The following is a 19756-nucleotide window of genomic DNA, read 5'->3' on the forward strand; positions in this document are numbered from 1 at the left end:
TGTAAAGAACAAAAAAGTGATGGGACCCTCTTTTAGTGAGTCTGAGTGATGTCACCACATTCCTAGACTGGGTGGATTAAATAACAGACTCTGATTCTCAGAGCTCTGGAGTCTAGGAAGTCTGAGGTCCAGGTGCAGGCGCACGTGGTGTCTGGAGAGCGTCCCCGTCCTATCCTGTCCTTTCCTGTCACCTCACATGGGGCAAGGGGGCAAGGAGATATCCCAGTCCTGTGCATAAGGTTCCTTATCCCATCATGAGGCTGCACCTCCTGACCTAATTGCTCCCCTAAGGCCCCACTTCCTCCTCCCATCGCATGGACATTAGGTTCCAACATGGGGATGGTAGAGGTCACACACACTGAGCTGATATCAGCACATGAAGGATCCAAGAGTTATTCCCTGCAGGTGGCAGGTCCTCCTCCACGTTTGTTCTCTCAGTTTTTATCATTGTTTAGTTGAATTTGTCATCACACCATATTTTTTAGTCTTATTTACAAGCTCCTTGATCTCTAATCGCCCATCTTCTCTTCTCCTCCTGGCCCACCCATGGGAAATCCAGCAGGAACACTTAAATTCCCTCCATTGATGCAGGTGGGACACTGAATCCACACAAGCCCCTCCTGGAGCAAAACCTTGTCCCCACATTTGACCATTAACACACACCCTGAGCGAGTGTCCTTCCCTAGCTCCATCTAAGCAGTTATGATATGATGAGAGGACTGTCCTGCTCTGAACAGACATGACGGTGAAGGTAATCAAGTTTTTATACTCTTGTCTCTCTGTGTGAGTGTTCATGATCCTCAGACTTCACATCAACAGCATATCTTAGTGGGGGACTCGCTTCTTTTTTAGTTGGGGACAGCCAGGCTGTCCTCGACATTGATGCTGTGAGGAGGGTACAAGATAGTGACCCCACCAAGAGTTTTTCTTTTGCTTTAGATAGCTGATGCATTTGTAACCTCATGTCTGCCATGCATTTAATGCTGCTTCTACCAAAAATCTCCTTGACCTTGGTGGTCATGTGATGCACAAAGTGTGCAGGTGCAGCTCCAGTACATAGTTTATATATAGATAGATATAGATGATATAGATATAGATACAGATATAGATAGATAGATGATAGATAGATATAGATATAAATATAGATATAGATATGGAGATATTTGCAATTTATTGGTATTTAGGGAAATAACAACTGTAAGAAACTTTGTCATTTGTACATAATATTTGTTTTCCTATCAAATGCAGCTTCTAGATGAGAGACTGGATAGCTATGCACAGATCATCTGCCTAGATAGCTCCCTGGGGGAAACTGTTCCATGTGGAGGAAGCTCTACACCCTGATAGGAAACCTGCCCAGAACCTACATCTGCACCTGCTCCTAGGCCCTCAAGACTGAAGTGGTGAGTAGTGTAGACCCCCTGGTGGTCCTGATCTCATTCTACAGGGAGGTTTGTGTCTGAGCTCATGCTGAGGTCGCCTCACTGTGTGCTTTCCACAGTAATACACAGCCGTGTCCTGGGTTCTCAGGATGTTCATCTTCAGATGCAGTGTGTTCTTGGCGTTGTCTCTGGAGATGGTGAATTGGCCCTTCACAGCGTCTGCATAGTATGTGCTACTTCCATCACTGATAATCCGTGAGACCCACTGCAGCCCCTTCCCTGGAGCCTGGCGGACCCAGCTCATGTGGTAGCTACTGAAGGTGAATCCAGAGGCCACACAGGAGAGTCTCAGGGACCGCCCAGGCTTCACCAGGTCTCCCCCAGACTCCCCCAGCTGCACCTCACCCTGGACACCTGCAGACACAAGACATCCTGGTCAAGAAATTGTCTCACATCCCTGTTTCTCTAATTCACCTCCTGTCATCTAGTCAAAGTCCCTTGTTCTCCATGAATTACCTTTTAAAATTGTGAAAAGGAAAACCCAGCAGAGCACAGATTCCAAGGTGAGATGTCTGTGTGCTGTCCAGATCACTGAATGGCTTCACCTGTGGATCCTGCAGCTGGGGCTCCCCTCCCAGCTGCAGGGTTGGGGCTGGGCTGGTTTAATCAGTGGAAGGAGTGCCCTATTTGCATGTCCTCTGACTATATCTTCAGCTCTTGAATACAATTTGATGCTAACAATTTAATAGAAAAGATTGCATTACCTTTACAGATCACTGTTGCAGATGTCACTGTCGAAATATGAAGTTCTATTCTGTGAGCAGTGTTATCTTTTCATTTCTGTTTATCTTTTAAAAAGGCTTTCATCAAACTCATTTTTAGTATGGTATTTTATCTCCCATTGCTAATTAATACTAAATTTTTATTTTTGATTCTATTTAAGTTGAATATCTTTGTGAAATATTTTTTTCATCCTTTCACTTTGTTTTCTTGTGTGTATTTTTATTGGAGTTCGAATTGCCAACATATAGCATATCACTCAGTGCTCATCCTATCAAGTGTCCATCACCCAGTCACCCCCACCCCCGCCCAACTCCCCTTCACTACCCCTTTTTCATTGCCCAGACAGGAGTCTTTAATATTTCGTGTCCCTGTCTGATATTTCCCACTCATTTTCCCTCCTTTCCCCTTTATTCCCTTAAACTATCTTTTATTTTCCCCCACAAAATGAGACCATATAACGTTTGTCCTTCTCCCACTGACTTACTGCACTAAGCATAATACCCTCCAGTTCCATCCACATTGAAGCAAATGGTGGGTATACGTCATTTCTAATGGCTGAGTAATATTCAATTGTATACACAGACCACAGCTTCTCTATCCATTGATCTTTCTATGGACACAGAGGCTCCTTCCACAGTTTGGCTATTGTGGACATTGCTGCTATAAACATTGGGGTGCAGGTGTCTCGGCATTTCATTGCATCTGTATCTTTGGGTAAATCCCCAGCAGTGCAATTGCTGGGTTGTAGGGCAGGTCTATTTTTAACTCTTTCAGGAACCTCCACACAGTTTTCCAGAGTGGCTCCACCAGTTCACATTCCCACCAACATTGCAAGAGAGTTCCCCTTTCTTAACATCCTCTACAACATTTTGGTTGCCTGCCTTGTTTATTTTCCCCATTCTCACTGGTGTGAGGTGGTATCTCATTGTGGTTTTGATTTGTATTTCCCTGATAGCCAGTGATGTGAGCATTTTCTCATGTGCTTGTTGGCCACATCTATGTCTTCCTCTGTGAGATTTCTGTTCATGTCTTTTGCCCATTTTATGATTGGATTGTTTGTTTCTTTGGTGTTGAGTTTAAGATGTTCTTTATAGATCTTGGATACTAGCCCTTTATCTGATGTGTCATTTGCAAATATCTTCTCCCATTCTGTACATTGTCTTTTGGTTTTGTTGACTGTTTCTTTTGCTCTGCAGAACTTTCATATCTTAGGTCACAATAGTTCATGTTTGCTTTTGTCTTCATTTTTTCTTTTTTCTTTTTTTATAAATTTATTTTTATTGGTGTTCAATTTGCTAACATATAGAATAAAATCCAGTGCTCATCCCATCAAGTGCCTCCCTCAGTGCCTGTCACCCAGTCACCCCCACTCCCGCCCACCTCCCCTTCCACCACCCCTAGTTCTTTTCCCAGATAGGAGTCTTTCTTGTTATGTCTCCCTTTCTGATATTTCCCACTCATTTCTTCTCCATTCGCTTTTATTCCCTTTCACTATTTTTTATATTCCTTAAATGAGTGAGACCATATAATGTTTGTCCTTCTCTGGTTGACTTATTTCACTCAGCTTAATATCCTCCAGTTCTAGCCATGTCAAAGCAAATGGTGGGTATTTGTCATTTCTAATTGCTGAGTAATATTCCATTGTATACATAGACCACATCTTCTTTATCCATTCATCTTTCTATGGACTCTGAGGCACCTTCCACAGGTTGGCTATTGTGGACATTGCTGCTATAAACATTGGGGTGCAGGTGTCCCAGCATTTCATTGCATCTATATCTTTGGGGTAAATCCCCAGCAGTGCAATTGCTGGGTCGTAGGGCAGATCTATTTTTTATAAATTTATTTTTTATTGGTGTTCAAATTGCCAACATATAGATTAACACCCAGTGCTCATCCCATCAAGTTCCCACCTCAGTGCCCGTCATCCAGTCACCCACACCCCTGCCCACCTCCTCCTCCACCACCCTAGTTCTTTTCCCAGAGTTAGGAGTCTTTTATATTGTCTCCCTTTCTGATATTTCCCACTCATTTTTTTCTTCTTTCCCCTTTATTACCTTTCACTATTTTTTATATTCCCCAAATGAATGAGACCATATAATGTTTGTCCATCTCCGATCGTCTTCATAGAAGTACATTGCAATAAGTTGCTGTACTCAGATCCCAAAGAGTGTTGCCTGTGTTCTCCTCTAGGATTTTGATAGAGTTTGTCTCACATTTAGATCACTCAACTAGTTTGAGTTTATCTTTCTGTGTGTTGTAATACAATGTTCTAGTTTCATTCTTCTGCACATGGGTGTCCCATTTCCAAAGCAGCAACTATTGAAGAGACAGTCCTTTTTCAAGGGGATGGTCTTTCCTGCTTTGTCGAATATTAGTTGACCATGGAGTTGAGCTCCCATTTCTGAGTTGTCCTGTTTCATTGATCTATGTGTCTGTTTTTGTACAGAACTATGTTTTGTACAGATGTATGTGTCTGTTTTAGTACAAGAACATCAAGACAGTGCAATACTCTCTTGATGTTCATAGTTTTGTAGTACAACTTGAAATTGGTATTGTGATGCCACTGGCGCTGGTTATAATTTTCAAAATTGCTCTGGCTATTAAAGGTCTTTTCTGATTCCACACAAATCTTAATATAATTTTTTCCCACTGTCTGAAGAGAGTCCATGATATTTTGATAGGGATTGCATTAAATGTGTGAATTTCCCTGGGTAGCATTGACATTTTCACAATATTAATTCTTTCAACCCATAAGCAGGGAATATTTTTCCATCTCTTTGTGTCTTCCGCAAATTATTTCAGAAGCGTTCTGCAGTTTTTAGGGTATAGATACTTTACAACCTTGGTTAGGTTTATTCCTAAGTATCTTATAGTTTTGGGTGCAATTGCAAATGGGATTGACTCCTTAATTTCTCTTTTTTCAGTCACGTTGTTAGTGTATAGAAATGCCACTGATTTCTGGGCATTGATTTTGTATCCTGCCACATTGGTGAATTGCTGTATTATTTCTACCAATCTTGGGGTGGAGTCTCGGGTTTTCTACCTACATCATCATGTCATCTGCAAAGAGGAAGAGTTTGACTTTTGCTTTCACAATTTTTGAGCCCTCTTTTCTTTTTCTTTCTTTTCTTTTTTTTTTTCTTTGGTTATCTGAATTCTGAGTTCAGGGCTTCTAGTACTATGTTAAATAACAATCTTGAATATTGACACCACTCTCTTTTTTATCTAAAGAGAGAGGCTCTCAGTTTCTCCGCATTGGTATGCTATTTGCTGTGGGACTTCCATAGATGGCTTTTAGGATCCTGAGGAATGCTCACTCTAATCCTACAATGAAGAGTTTCAATCACAAATGGATGCTGTGCTTTCTCAACTTCTTTCTCTGCATGTATTGAGAATATCATGTTTCTTGTTTTTTTCTTTTGTTGATATGATCTATCACATTGATTGTTTCATGAATGTTGAACCATCCTTGCACACGGGGATATTCCCACTTTGTCCTGGTGAATAATGGATGTACTGTTAGATTCCATTTGCTAAAATTTTGGAGATAATTTTTGCATCCATGTTCATCAGGCATATTGGTCTATATTTCTCCTTTGCGGGGGCTTTGTTTTGTTTGGGGACCCTGATAATGCTGGTCTTATAGAGAGAGTTCAGAAGTATTCATTTCCTTGCCATCCTTTCAATCAGATTTAGTAGAAGAGGAAATGTGTTTTCTTTAAATGTTCTGTAGAATTCACCTGGAAAGCCATCTGGCCTTACAATTTCTTTGGAATTTTTGATAACTGTTTCAGTCTCCTCACCGGTTATTGGTTTGTTCAGATATTCTATTGTTTTCCTCTTTCAGATTTGAGAATTAGTCTCAGGGAACCCCCCCCCCAGGCTTCACCAGGTCTCCCTCAGACTCCATCAGAGCACCTCACCCTGGACACCTGCAGACACAAGACACCCTGGTCAGAAAACTGTTCCACATCTCCTGGCTTTCTCACTCACCCCATGCATATTCTCCATGTTTATTCTACATGAATTTCCTTTTAAGATAGCAACAAGGAAAACCCAGCTGAGCACAGACTCCGTGAATTGTCTGTTCTGTCCTGATCCATGAATGGAGTCACCTGGGGATCCTGGGGCTGTGGCTTCTCTCCCAGCTGCACGGTTTGGGCTGGACTGTCTTAATCATTTGATGTAGGGCCCTATTTGTATGTCTTCTGAGTTTTTAGTTTAAGCCTTAGGTTATGATCTTTACAGGTTATAAACTAGGATTGAATAACCTTTGCACACACCTTGTGTAGATGACTTTGTGACAATAAGAAGTGTTCTAACTTCTGAACAAAATTGCCATTAAATTTTCTGTGGATTTTTATAATTCTTTCATCAATATACTGGAGTTTGATATACCTATTTTATTTCCTTGGGAAGTTTATTTTAAAGATTTTTGAAAGGTTTTATTTCTTTTTTTTTTCATGACAGACATACACAGAGACAGAGAAAGAGAGAGAGGCAGGGACACAGGCAGAGGGAGAAGCAGGTTCCACGCAGGGAGCCTGATGTGGGACTCAATCCCGTATCTCCAGGATCATACCCCAGGCCGAAGGCGGTGAGAAACCGCTAGGCCATCAGGGCTGCCCATGTCCTTGGGAAGTTTAACCCTAAATATTTTATTTCTGCTCCAGTGTAAATTTAGTAATTTTGTTAATTCTTTTTATACATTTGTTGCTATTTTGTTATATTTGAAATATAGCTTTATTTCGTCTGTTGATTTTCATGCTATAGTTTCTCTGAAATCATATATTAGTTCTGCGACTATGCTGTGGAGATGGTAGTGTTTACTACATATGAGATCATGTCATATGTAAAAAAGAAGTTTTCTTCCTCTATGCTAAACTAAATAACTTTTGTTTCATTATTGCAATTTCTATATAAGTCTTCCAGTTATCAGGGCAGGAAGATTTACCTTCTATTTTTCTCAGATATTTGGTCTAATAACTTAGTAGACATAAGGTAGATCTGAGGTAAATGCATTTCATTTTGCATGTTAATGAGCTACCTAGAATAAAACACCCAGACAATGACCAAATTAGACAGCCCTTGTGTGTCTCAGACCACAAAATATTGAGATTGTGGATATTAAGGCCAGGATTTGGTTTTGGGTCAGTGAATTATTGAGGAACTGACAAGGGTAGTTTGCACAGCCATTTGGCCACTACATTCTCTATTCTGGTCCTGAGGATGGTTCACTCCTCCTGGTATAGGGAAGGGAACATTCCCAAGGGAGACTCATTTCCTGCCAACAGGGGAACATAGATGGCTCAGCATACCTGTCTTCTGGCTGTTTCTCATGTACCTTTAGTCCGTAATAACCCAGGTGACCAGCTGGCATATTTGGGGTGTCACAGTTCATTCTCCTTCATGATTCCATGTTGTATACTAATGGTGGGAATGAGCATCCTTGTGTGGCTCCGGACTTCACAGTAAGGCTTCAAATTTTCACTGCTGAATATGGATTTGGGTGTGGACTATTAATAAATTGCCATGATTTCTTGGAGGTAATTTCTTTAAGTTCCTTGATTATTAAGAGTTTTGATAAAAAACCATGTGTTGAATTTTCATTTTTTAAAGATTTTATTTATTTATTTATTCGTGAGAAACAAACACACACACACACAGAGAGAGAGAGAGAGAGAGAGAGAGAGAGAGATGTAGAGACTCAGGCAGAGGGAAAGGCAGGCCTCCAGAAAGGACCAGGATACCAGACTCAATCCAGGATCCTCAGATCACTCCCTGAGCAGTAGGCAGATGCTCAACCACTGAGACACCCAGGCATCCCTGTGTTGAAATTTCTTAAATGATCTTAGGTATCAAAGGGAGGATAATATGGATCATTCCTACACTTTGTTGACCTTTGTAGACCATTAATACTTTGTTAATACAGAGGGTGCCTTTTATGATCTGGGTATATTGAAGAATCCCTGCATCCCAGGACTGACTTCCTCTACATCATTCTGTGTGATCCTTTCCATGAGCTGTTGGATTCCGGATGCCAGGAGTTTTACATATATGTGCATCTCAGAAATTGTCCTTGAATCCCTTCTTGTGAGGTCCTTGCTGTGGGTTTGTTGTCACAGTCATCCTGGCCTCCTTAAATGAATTTGGGCATATCCTATTCTCACTAGATTTTGGAGGAGACTGAGATGTTTGGGCCCTAGTTCTTTTTTTTTTTTTTTTTATTGGTGTTCAATTTACTAACATACAGAATAACACCCAGTGCCCGTCACCCATTCACTCCCACCCCCCACCCTCCTCCCCTTCTACCACCCCTAGCTCGTTTCCCAGAGTTAGCAGTCTTTACGTTCTGTCTCCCTTTCTGATATTTCCCACACATTTCTTCCCCCTTCCCTTCTTTTCCCTTTCACTATTATTTATATTCCCCAAATGAATGAGAACATAAAATGTTTGTCCTTCTCCGACTGACTTACTTCACTCAGCATAATACCCTCCAGTTCCATCCACGTTGAAGCAAATGGTGGGTATTTGTCATTTCTAATAGCTGAGTAATATTCCATTGTATACATAAACCACATCTTCTTTATCCACTCATCTTTCGTTGGACACCGAGGCTCCTTCCACAGTTTGGCTATAGTGGCCATTGCTGCTAGAAACATCGGGGTGCAGGTGTCCCGGCGTTTCATTGCATTTGTATCTTTGGGGTAATTCCCCAACAGTGCAATTGCTGGGTCGTAGGGCAGGTATATTTTTAACTGTTTGAGGAACCTCCACACAGTTTTCCAGAGTGGCTGCACCAGTTCACATTCCCACCAACAGTGTAAGAGGGTTCCCTTTTCTCCGCATCCTCTCCAACATTTGTTGTTTCCTGCCTTGTTAATTTTCCCCATTCTCACTGGTGTGAGGTGGTATCTCATTGTAGTTTTGATTTGTATTTCCCTGATGGCAAGTGATGCAGAGCATTTTCTCATATGCATGTTGGCCATGTCTATGTCTTCCTCTGTGAGATTTCTGTTCATGTCTTTTGCCCATTTCATGATTGGATTGTTTGTTTCTTTGGTGTTGAGTTTAATAAGTTCTTTATAGATCTTGGAAACTAGCCCTTTATCTGATATGTCATTTGCAAATATCTTCTCCCATTCTGTAGGTTGTCTTTGAGTTTTGTTGACTGTATCCTTTGCTGTGCAAAAGCTTCTTATCTTGATGAAGTCCTGTAGTTCATTTTTGCTTTTGTTTCTTTTGCCTTCGTGGATGTATCTTGCAAGAAGTTACTATGGCCGAGTTCAAAAAGGGTGTTGCCTGTGTTCTTCTCTAGGATTTTGATGGAATCTTGTCTCACATTTAGATCTTTCATCCATTTTGAGTTTATCTTTGTGTATGGTGAAAGAGAGTGGTCTAGTTTCATTCTTCTGCATGTGGATGTCCATTTTTCCCAGCACCATTTATTGAAGAGACTGTCTTTCTTCCAATGGATAGTCTTTCCTCCTTTATCGAATATTAGTTGCCCATAAAGTTCAGGGTCCACTTCTGGATTCTCTATTCTGTTCCACTGATCTATGTGTCTGTTTTTGTGCCAGTACCACACTGTCTTGATGACCACAGCTTTGTAATACAACCTGAAATCTGGCATTGTGATGCCCCCAGATATGGTTTTCTTTTTTAAAATTCCCCTGGCTATTCGGGGTCTTTTCTGATTCCACACAAATCTTAAAATAATTTGTTCTAACTCTCTGAAGAAAGTCCATGGTATTTTGATAGGGATTGCATTAAACGTGTATATTGCCCTGGGTAACATTGACATTTTCACAATATTAATTCTGCCAATCCATGAGCATGGAATATTTTTCCATCTCTTTGTGTCTTCCTCAATTTCTTTCAGAAGTGTTCTATAGTTTTGAGGGTATAGATCCTTTACATCTTTGGTGAGGTTTATTCCTAGGTATCTTATGCTTTTGGGTGCAATTGTAAATGGGATTGACTCCTTAATTTCTCTTTCTTCAGTCTCATTGTTAGTGTATAGAAATGCCACTGACTTCTGGGCATTGATTTTGTATCCTGCCACGCTACCGAATTGCTGTATGAGTTCTAGCAATCTTGGGGTGGAGACTTTTGGGTTTTCTATGTAGAGTATCATGTCATCGGCGAAGAGGGAGAGTTTGACTTCTTCTTTGCCAATTTGAATGCCTTTAATGTCTTTTTGTTGTCTGATTGCTGAGGCTAGGACTTCCAGCACTATGTTGAATAGCAGTGGTGAGAGTGGACATCCCTGTCTTGTTCCTGATCTTAGGGGAAAGGCTCCCAGTGCTTCCCCATTGAGAATGATATTTGCTGTGGGCTTTTCATAGATGGCTTTTAAGATGTCAAGGAATGTTCCCTCTATCCCTACACTCTGAAGAGTTTTGATCAGGAATGGATGCTGTATTTTGTCAAATGCTTTCTCTGCATCTAATGAGAGGATCATATGGTTCTTGGTTTTTCTCTTGCTGATATGATGAATCACATTGATTGTTTTACGGGTGTTGAACCAGCCTTGTGTCCCAGGGATAAATCCTACTTGGTCATGGTGAATAATTTTCTTAATGTACTGTTGGATCCTATTGGCCAGTATCTTGTTGAGAATTTTTGCATCCATGTTCATCAGGGATATTGGTCTGTAATTCTCCTTTTTGGCGGGGTCTTTGTCTGGCTTTGGAATTAAGGTGATGCTGGCTTCATAGAACGAATTTGGAAGTACTCCATCTCTTTCTATCTTTCCAAACAGCTTTAGGAGAATAGGTATGATTTCTTCTTTAAACGTTTGATAAAATTCTCCTGGGAAGCCATCTGGCCCTGGACTCTTGTGTCTTGGGAGGTTTTTGATGACTGCTTCAATTTCCTCCCTGGTTATTGGCCTGTTCAGGTTTTCTATTTCTTCCTGTTCCAGTTTTGGTAGTTTGTGGCTTTCCAGGAATGCGTCCATTTCTTCTAGATTGCCTAATTTATTGGCGTATAGCTGTTCATAATATGTTTTTAAAATCGTTTGTATTTCCTTGGTGTTGGTAGTGATCTCTCCTTTCTCATTCATGATTTTATTAATTTGAGTCTTCTCTCTCTTCTTTTTAATAAGGCTGGCTAATGGTTTATCTATCTTATTAATTCTTTCAAAGAACCAACTCCTGGTTCTGTTGATCTGTTCCACAGTTCTTCTGGTCTAGATTTCGTTGAGTTCTGCTCGAATCTTTATTAACTCCCTTCTTCTCTTGGGTGTAGGATCTATTTGCTGTTTTTTCTCTAGCTCCTTTATGTGTAAGGTTAGCTTTTGTATTTGAGTTCTTTCCAGTTTTTGAATGGATGCTTGTATTGCGATGTATTTCCCCCTTAGGACTGCTTTTGCTGCATCCCAAAGATTTTGAACGGTTGTATCTTCATTCTCATTAGTTTCCATGAATCTTTTTAATTCTTCCTTAATTTCTTGGTTGACCCTTTTATCTTTTAGCAGGATGGTCCTTAACCTCCATGTGTTTGAGGTCCTTCCAAACTTCTTGTTGTGATTTAGTTCTAATTTCAAGGCATTATGGTCCGAGAATATGCAGGGGACAATCCCAATCTTTTGGTATCGGTTCAGACCCGATTTGTGACCCAATATGTGGTCTATTCTGGAGAAAGTTCCATGTGCGCTTGAGAAGAATGTGTATTCAGTTGAATTTGGATGTAAAGTTCTGTAGATATCTGTGAAATCCATCTGGTCCAGTGTATCATTTAAAGCTCTCGTTTCTTTGGAGATGTTTTGCTTAGAAGACCTATCGAGTATAGAAAGAGCTAGATTGAAGTCACCAAGTGTAAGTGTATTATTATCTAAGTATTTCTTCACTTTGGTTAATAATTGATTTATATATTTGGCAGCTCCCACATTCGGAGCATATATATTGAGGATTGTTAAGTCCTCTTGTTGAATAGATCCTTTAAGTATGATATAGTGTCCCTCTTCATCTCTCACTACAGTCTTTGGGGTAAATTTTAGTTTATCTGATATAAGGATGGCTACCCCTGCTTTCTTTTGAGGACCATTCGAATGGTAAATGGTTCTCCAACCTTTTATTTTCAGGCTGTAGGTGTCCTTCTGTCTAAAATGAGTCTCTTGTAGACAGCAAATAGATGGGTCCTGCTTTTTTATCCAGTCTGAAACCCTGCGCCTTTTGATGGGGTCATTAAGCCCGTTCACATTCAGAGTTACTATTGAGAGATATGAGTTTAGTGTCATCATGATATCTATTCAGTCTTTGTATTTGTGGACTGTTCCACTGAACTTCTTCTTAAAGGGGAATTTTAAGAGGCCCCCTTAAAATTTCTTGCAGAGCTGGTTTGGAGGTCACATATTCTTTTAGTTGCTGCCTGTCTTGGAAGCTCTTTATCTCTCCTTCCATTTTGAATGAGAGCCTTGCTGGATAAAGTATTCTTGGTTGCATGTTCTTCTCATTTAGGACCCTGAATATATCCTGCCAGCCCTTTCTGGCCTGCCAGGTCTCTGTGGAGAGGTCTGCTGTTACCCTAATACTCCTCCCCATAAAAGTCAGGGATTTCTTGTCTCTTGCTGCTTTAAGGATCTTCTCTTTATCTTTGGAATTTGCAAGCTTCACAATTAAATGTCGAGGTGTTGAACGGTTTTTATTGATTTTAGGGGGGGATCTCTCTATTTCCTGGATCTGAATGCCTGTTTCCCTTCCCAGATTAGGAAAGTTTTCAGCTAGAATTTGTTCAAATACATATTCTGGCCCTCTGTCCCTTTCGGCGCCCTCAGGAACCCCAATTAAACGTAGGTTTTTCTTTCTCAGGCTGTCGTTTATTTCCCTTAATCTATCTTCATGGTCTTTTAATTGTTTGTCTCTTTTTTCCTCAGTTTCCCTCTTTGCTATCAACTTGTCTTCTAGGTCACTCACTCGTTCTTCCACCTGGTTAACCCTCGTCATTAGGACTTCTAGTTTGGATTGCATCTCATTCAATTGATTTTTAATTTCTGCCTGATTAGCTCTAAATTCTGCAGTCATGAAGTCTCTTGAGTCCTTTATACTTTTTTCTAGAGCCACCAGTAGCTGTATAATAGTGCTTCTGAATTGGCTTTCTGACATTGAATTGTAATCCAGATTTTGTAACTCTGTGGGAGAGAGGACTGTTTCTGATTCTTTCTTTTGAGGTGAGGTTTTCCTTCTAGTCATTTTGCTCAGTGCAGAGTGGCCAAAAACAAGTTGTATTGGGAAAAAGAGAAAAAGAGAGGAGAGAAAGAAGGAAAGAAAAGAGAAAGAGAAAAAAAAAGGGAAGAAAAAGAAAAAAAACGAAAAAAAAGAAGGGGGAAGAAAAAGAGAAAGAAAAAGAAAGGAGAAAAAAAGGGGGTGGGGGAAGGATACAAATCAAAAAGCAAAATAAAACAAAAACAAAAACAAAAACAAACAAACAAAAAAAGAACCACCGGGGAGTATCTTCTGATTCTGTGTACTTTAAGTCCCTTGGCTTCTCCTGGAAGTTGTCCGTCTAGCTGGTGTTCTGGGGGAGGGGCCTGTTGTGCTGATTTTCAGGTGTTAGCAGTTGGGGGAGCTGCTGTGCCCCCTCCTGGTGCAGGGCTCAGTGGGGGTTGTTTACCCCCGTGAGGCCGCAGGAGGAACAGCCCCAGTGGCGGTGCAGCTCTGGAAACCTGGATTCAGCCCCCGCAGGAACTCCGGAGCTCTCCGTCTGCAGGGCCTGGAGGCTCCGGGGCGGGGCCGCTGATCTGCTCAGCTGGGGCAGGAGCGTCCTCGCTGTCCTGGGCCCTCCCGGCCTCTGCCTGTCCCGGGGGAGGCCGGATCCTGGGCTGTGTCCCGGCGCCCTGTGCTCCGGAGCCTGCGCTGGTGGATTCGTGCTCCCGGGCCGCGCAGCCCCCTCCGCGGAGCTGCCGCCCGAGCCTCTCCGAGCTGCTCCTGGAACCGCGCAGCCCCCTCTGCACGGAGCCTCTTCCTCTGCCCGAGCCCCTCCGAGCTGCTCCCGTGGCCGCGCAGCCCCCTCCGCGGAGCCGCCGCCCGAGCCCCCCGAGCTGCTCCGGGTCCCGCCGGGTCCCGCCGGGTCCCGCCGTGCGCGCTGCAGCCCTTAGGGAGCTCGGCGCACTCTCCTGGGCGCGCAGTTGCTGTTACTGTCCCAGGGAGCCGGAGGGCATCCTCGCCCTCCTGGTTCCTGCTCCACCTCCCCGCGAGCCCCTTTCCGCCCGGGAAGGTTGGTGCAGCTCCTGCTCCTCCGGGACGGGGCTCTCCTGTCCTGGGGACACTCGCTCCGGCCTCAGCCTGGCTCCTCGCGGGGCCCCTCCCCCTCGGAGACCTTTGTTCCTTTATTTCTTTTTCCCCGTCTTCCTACCTTGATAGAAGCGCGAATTCTTCTCACTGTAGCATTCCAGCTGGTCTCTCTTTAAATCTCAGGCCGAATTCATAGATTTTCAGGATAATTTGAAGGTTTTCTAGGTAGTTTGGTGGAGACAGGTGATTTGGAGACCCTACTCTTCCGCCATCTTGCTCCTCCATTGGGCCCTAGTTCTTTTAAAAATATTTGATAAAATTCATAAATAAAGCCATCTAATCTTGGACATTTTTTTACTTTGTTTTTTTTTTTAATTTTTCTTTCTGTTTTTAGAGGCAGAAGTTTTTAGATAATGGATTCGGCCTTCGTATTAGTTCTGTTTTGTTCATTTTTTTTAGTTCTTCATGAAATCCGTTTTAGTGTATTGATCATTTTAGTAATTCTCTAATTTGCCTTGGTTATCTAATTTTTGTTCTATAATCACGTTACAATTTTATTCATGGTTCTATTCATTTATGTTTCCATATTCTTATTAAAATCTCCCAGAATATTTTTATTGTCATGGTTTCTAATTGTTTTTTTGTAGTTGTTAAACTAAAAAGTTTAATCAAATTAATCAAAATACCAGTTGTTTTATCCATAATAGAAAAAAATCCATGTTCATACGGAAATGAAAATCAGATGATAGTGAACACATAATTATGAGGAGCAAAACCAATTCTCAGACATTACAATACCTTCTTTATAAATGTATTTCTGAAGAATATTCATTACATCAGTTTGTGACTGCATAACATCACACATGTAGACAGTGCAGTAGATGATGGAGTCCAGATGTGAACATGTGCATATACACTCAGCAAATCCTCCACAGGATATCTAAGAGCACACAATAGGGTTAGGATAGTCTCTATGACAAATGGTGTTGAGTAGCCACATGCAAAATGAAGACACTTGGTGTTTCTCATACCTCACACAGACACAGACAAATTCAAAATGCATTAATGACTTAAGCAGAAGACTTGACCCTATATCTTTGGGGTAAATCCCCAACAGTGCAATTTCTGGGTCGTAGGGCAGGTCTATTTTTAACTGTTTGAGGAACCTCCACACAAACATTATATGTTCTCATTCATTTGCGGAATATAAATAATAGTGAAAGGGAATATAAGGGAAGGGAGAAGAAATGTGTGGGAAATATCAGAAAGGGAGACAGAACGTAAAGACTGCTAACTCTGGGAAATGAACTAGGGGTGGTGGAAGGGGAGAAGGGCGGGGGGTGGGAGTGAATGGGTGATGGGCACTGGGGGTTATTCTGTATGTTAGTAAATTGAACACCAATAAAAAATAAATTAAAAAAAAAGACTTAACCCTAAATCTTTTCAATGGAAACAAATGGGAAGACATCATGACATGGGCTTGGCTATGATTTATTTGATATAGCATCAGAATCGCAGGCAACAAAATCAAAGCAGACAAGTGGGGCTACATCAACATAGAAAGGGTGCAGAACGCATATTAGCAGAGCAAGAAGGAGTGCACTAAAAAAAAAAGAAAAAAAAGAAGGAGTGCACTTGAAGGGATGAGCACTTATTATTATACTATTTTTTTGAAAACTGGATTTAAATTTTAAAAATGAGAAAAAATAAGATAAAAACTTAGTAGAACAGAAGGCACCCTAAGACATGGGAATCAGTGTGCTCAACCATATATTGAGGAGATAGTATCCAAAATACAGAAGGGACTTTTACTCCTCAAGAGAAAATTCAATAAACAGAAAATAATTAAAAAACAAATCCTCTGATTAAAAATTGGGGCAAGGGAACTCCTGAGTGGTATAGCAGTTTAGTGTCCGCCTTCAGCTCAGAGCAGGATCATAATCCAGGGCTAGATTCCCCTATTGGGGTCCCAGCGAAGAGGCTGCTTCTCACGCTATGTATCTGTCTCTCTCTGTATGTCTCTCATGGAAGAAAAAAATCTTTGTTTAAAAAATTGGGGTGGTACACCTGGGTGCCTCAGTTGTTGAGTGTCTGCCTTTGGCTCAGGGCATGATATCTGAGTACTGGGGACAAGCCAGCATCTGGCACACTGCACAGAGTCCACTTCTCCTCCCTCTGTCTATGTCTCTGTCTCTGTGTGTTGCTCATGAATAAATAAAGGCATCCTTTAAAAAATTGGCCCAAGAATGATGCCCATGTGGAAACATTCAGTTAACCATCGATTCTTGATTTCTGCTGAGATGATGATGCAAGTTCCTGGGTTCAAGCCCCTGGTCAGGCTTTGTGCTCATTGAAGGATCTTCTTTAGATTTTCTATCTGTTACCCTCAAACTCTTTTGTCACTTTGTCTGAAAATAAATAAATAAATAAATAAATAAATAAATAAATAAATAAATAAATTGATTAAATAATGTTGGCGGCAATATAATGGAGGAGTACGGGTCCTCAACAAACCTCGTACCAGCAAGTAATCTAGATAACTTTTTTTAATGGATCCTGGATATTAGCCCTTTATCTGATAGGTCATTTACAAATATCTTCTCTCGTTCTATTGGTTGTCTTTGAGTTTTGTTGACTATTTTGCTGTGCATAGCTTTTAATATTGATGAAGTCCCAATACCTCACAACCAATAGGAAGGAGATACCAATGATTTTAAAAACATATTATGACCACTTATATGCCAATAAATTAGGCAATCCAGAAGAAATGGATGCTTTTCTGGAAAACCACAAATAAGCAAATCTGGAATGAGAAGAAATAGAAAACCCGAACAGGCAAATAACCAAGGAGTAAATTGGAGCAGTCGTCAAAACCTCCCAAGACACAAAAGTCCAGGGCCAGATGGCTTCCCAGGGAAGTCTATCAAACATTTAAAGAAGAAGCCATACCTATTTACTGAAGCTGTTCTGGAAGATAGAAAGGGACAGAATACTTCTAAACTCTTTTTATAAGGCCAGAATCACCTTAAATCCAAAACCAGACAAAGGCTCCACCAAAATGGAGAATTACAGACCAATAACCCTGATGAACACAGATGCAAAAATTCTCAACAAGACCCTGGCCAATAGGACACAACAGAATATTAACAAAATAATTCACCATGACAAAATGGGATTTATACCTGGGATGCAAGGCTGGTTCAACACTTGTAAAGCAAACAATATGATAGATCACATCAACAAGAGAAAAAAACAGGAACCATAGGATCTTCTCAATGGAAACAGAGAAATCATTTGACAAAATACAGCATCCATTCCTGATCAAAACTCTTCAGAGTGTAGGGATAGAGGGAACTTTCCTCAGCATCTTAAAAGCCATCTATAAAAAGCCCACAGCAAATATCATTCTCAATGGGGAAACACTGGCAGCCTTTCCCCTAAGATCAGAAACAAGACAAGAATATCCACTCTCATCACTGCTATTCAACATAGTACTAGAAGTCCTAGCCTCAGAAATAAGGCAACAAAAAGAAACAAAAGGCATTCATATTGGCAAACAAGAAGTCAAAACCAAAAAAGAAAAAAAAAGTCAAAACCCTTTTTTTTTCGCAGATGACATGACACTGTGTCTATAAAACTCAAAAGACTTCACCCCAAGGTTGATTGAACTCCTACAGCAATTTGGCAGTGTGGCCGGATACAAAATCCATGCCCAGTAATCACTTCCAATAGTATACACTAGCAATGAGATTTAAGAAAGAAAAGTTAAGGCATCAAAAAAATCTTAAATTGCACCCAAAAGCATAAGATACCCAGGATTAACCCTAACCAAAGAGGTAAAGTTTCTATACCCTAAAAACTATAGAACACTTCTGAAAGAAATCGAGGAAGACACAAAAATATTAATAAATATTCCATGCTCATGGGTTGGAAGAATTACTTTTGTGAAAATGTCAATTCTCTATGAATTACCTTTTAAAATAGCGACAAGGAAAACCCAGCTGAGCACAGACTCCATGGTGGTTTGTCTGTGTTGTGTCCTGATCACTGAATCGGGTCACCTGGGGATCCTGGGGCTGGGGCTCCTCTCCCAGCTGCAGGGTCGTGACTGGCCTGGTTTAATCAGTGGAGAGACGGCCCTATTTGCATGTGCTCTCACTATATAACGATCTCCAGACTTACTTTCTTGTATTTAAAGCCAACAGGAGGTTCCTCAAACAGTTAAAGATATACCTGCCCTACGACCCAGCAATTGCACTGTTGGGGATTTACCCCAAAGATACAAATGCAATGAAACGCCGGGACACCTGCACCCCGATGTTTCTAGCAGCAATGGCCACGATAGCCAAACTGTGGAAGGAGCCTCGGTGTCCAACGAAAGATGAATGGATAAAGAAGATGTGGTTTATGTATACAATGGAATATTACTCAGCTATTAGAAATGACAAATACCCACCATTTGCTTCAACGTGGATGGAACTGGAGGGTATTATGCTGAGTGAAGTAAGTCAGTCGGAGAAGGACAAACATTATATGTTCTCATTCATTTGGGGAATATAAATAATAGTGAAAGGGAAAAGAAGGGAAGGGGGAAGAAATGTGTGGGAAATATCAGAAAGGGAGACAGAACGTAAAGACTGCTAACTCTGGGAAACGAACTAGGGGTGGTAGAAGGGGAGGAGGGCGGGGGGTGGGAGTGAATGGGTGACGGGCACTGGGTGTTATTCTGTATGTTAGTAATTTGAACACCAATAAAAAAAAATAAAATAAAATAAACTACCTTAAAAAGGAAAAAAAAAAAAAAATAAAGCCAACAGGAGTGTTGCACCACAATTCTATAGCAGTTTGTGTATATGGCCCTCTGACTATATCAAGTTCTAAGCACAGTTATTTTTGAATTTCTGGGTGCATTTCAAAAAACACATCAGTATAGGTCATTTTCTGGAGATATTTCATCTTGTTAGTAAATTTTAATCCAAATATTTATTTTTGGTGCTAGTGTAAATGGGATTATTTTGTTAATTTTGTACATGTAATTTGTTATTATTTTGCAGGAATGTATCTTCACTTTATTTGCTGCTTTTATATCCTGATTTTTTTTGCTGAGCTCATGAGTTATTTCTTCCAGTTTTTATGTGACGTTTTTACTCATTGACTCTATTAAGACATTGTCATAGGGAAACTAATTATTTTCTTTCCACGTTACCACATTTTCTTTTTTTTTTTTTAAATGTAGTTTTCTTGCTACGTTTACTGGTAGGCTCTCCAGTCTGGGGCAGAGGCATTTTCCTTTTGTCTTCAGAATGCATTATCTTTTTTTTTTTTTTTTTTTTACGTGCATGTTATGTTTAT

General features: G+C 40.9%; 1 gene segment (V, D, J or C); it reads right to left on the reverse strand.

Annotated features, from left to right (window-relative positions):
- Nucleotides 1-1389: 1389 nt before the first annotated feature.
- LOC119876553 lies at nucleotides 1390-18422 on the reverse strand. The segment is given in 2 exon segments: nucleotides 1390-1796; nucleotides 18377-18422. Coding segments are annotated over 2 exon segments (453 nt in total).
- Between the last annotated feature and the right edge of the window lie 1334 nt (nucleotides 18423-19756).

Source organism: Canis lupus, chromosome 8 (assembly GCF_011100685.1).
Source record: "Canis lupus familiaris isolate Mischka breed German Shepherd chromosome 8, alternate assembly UU_Cfam_GSD_1.0, whole genome shotgun sequence".
NCBI classification, from domain to species: Eukaryota; Metazoa; Chordata; class Mammalia; order Carnivora; family Canidae; genus Canis; species Canis lupus.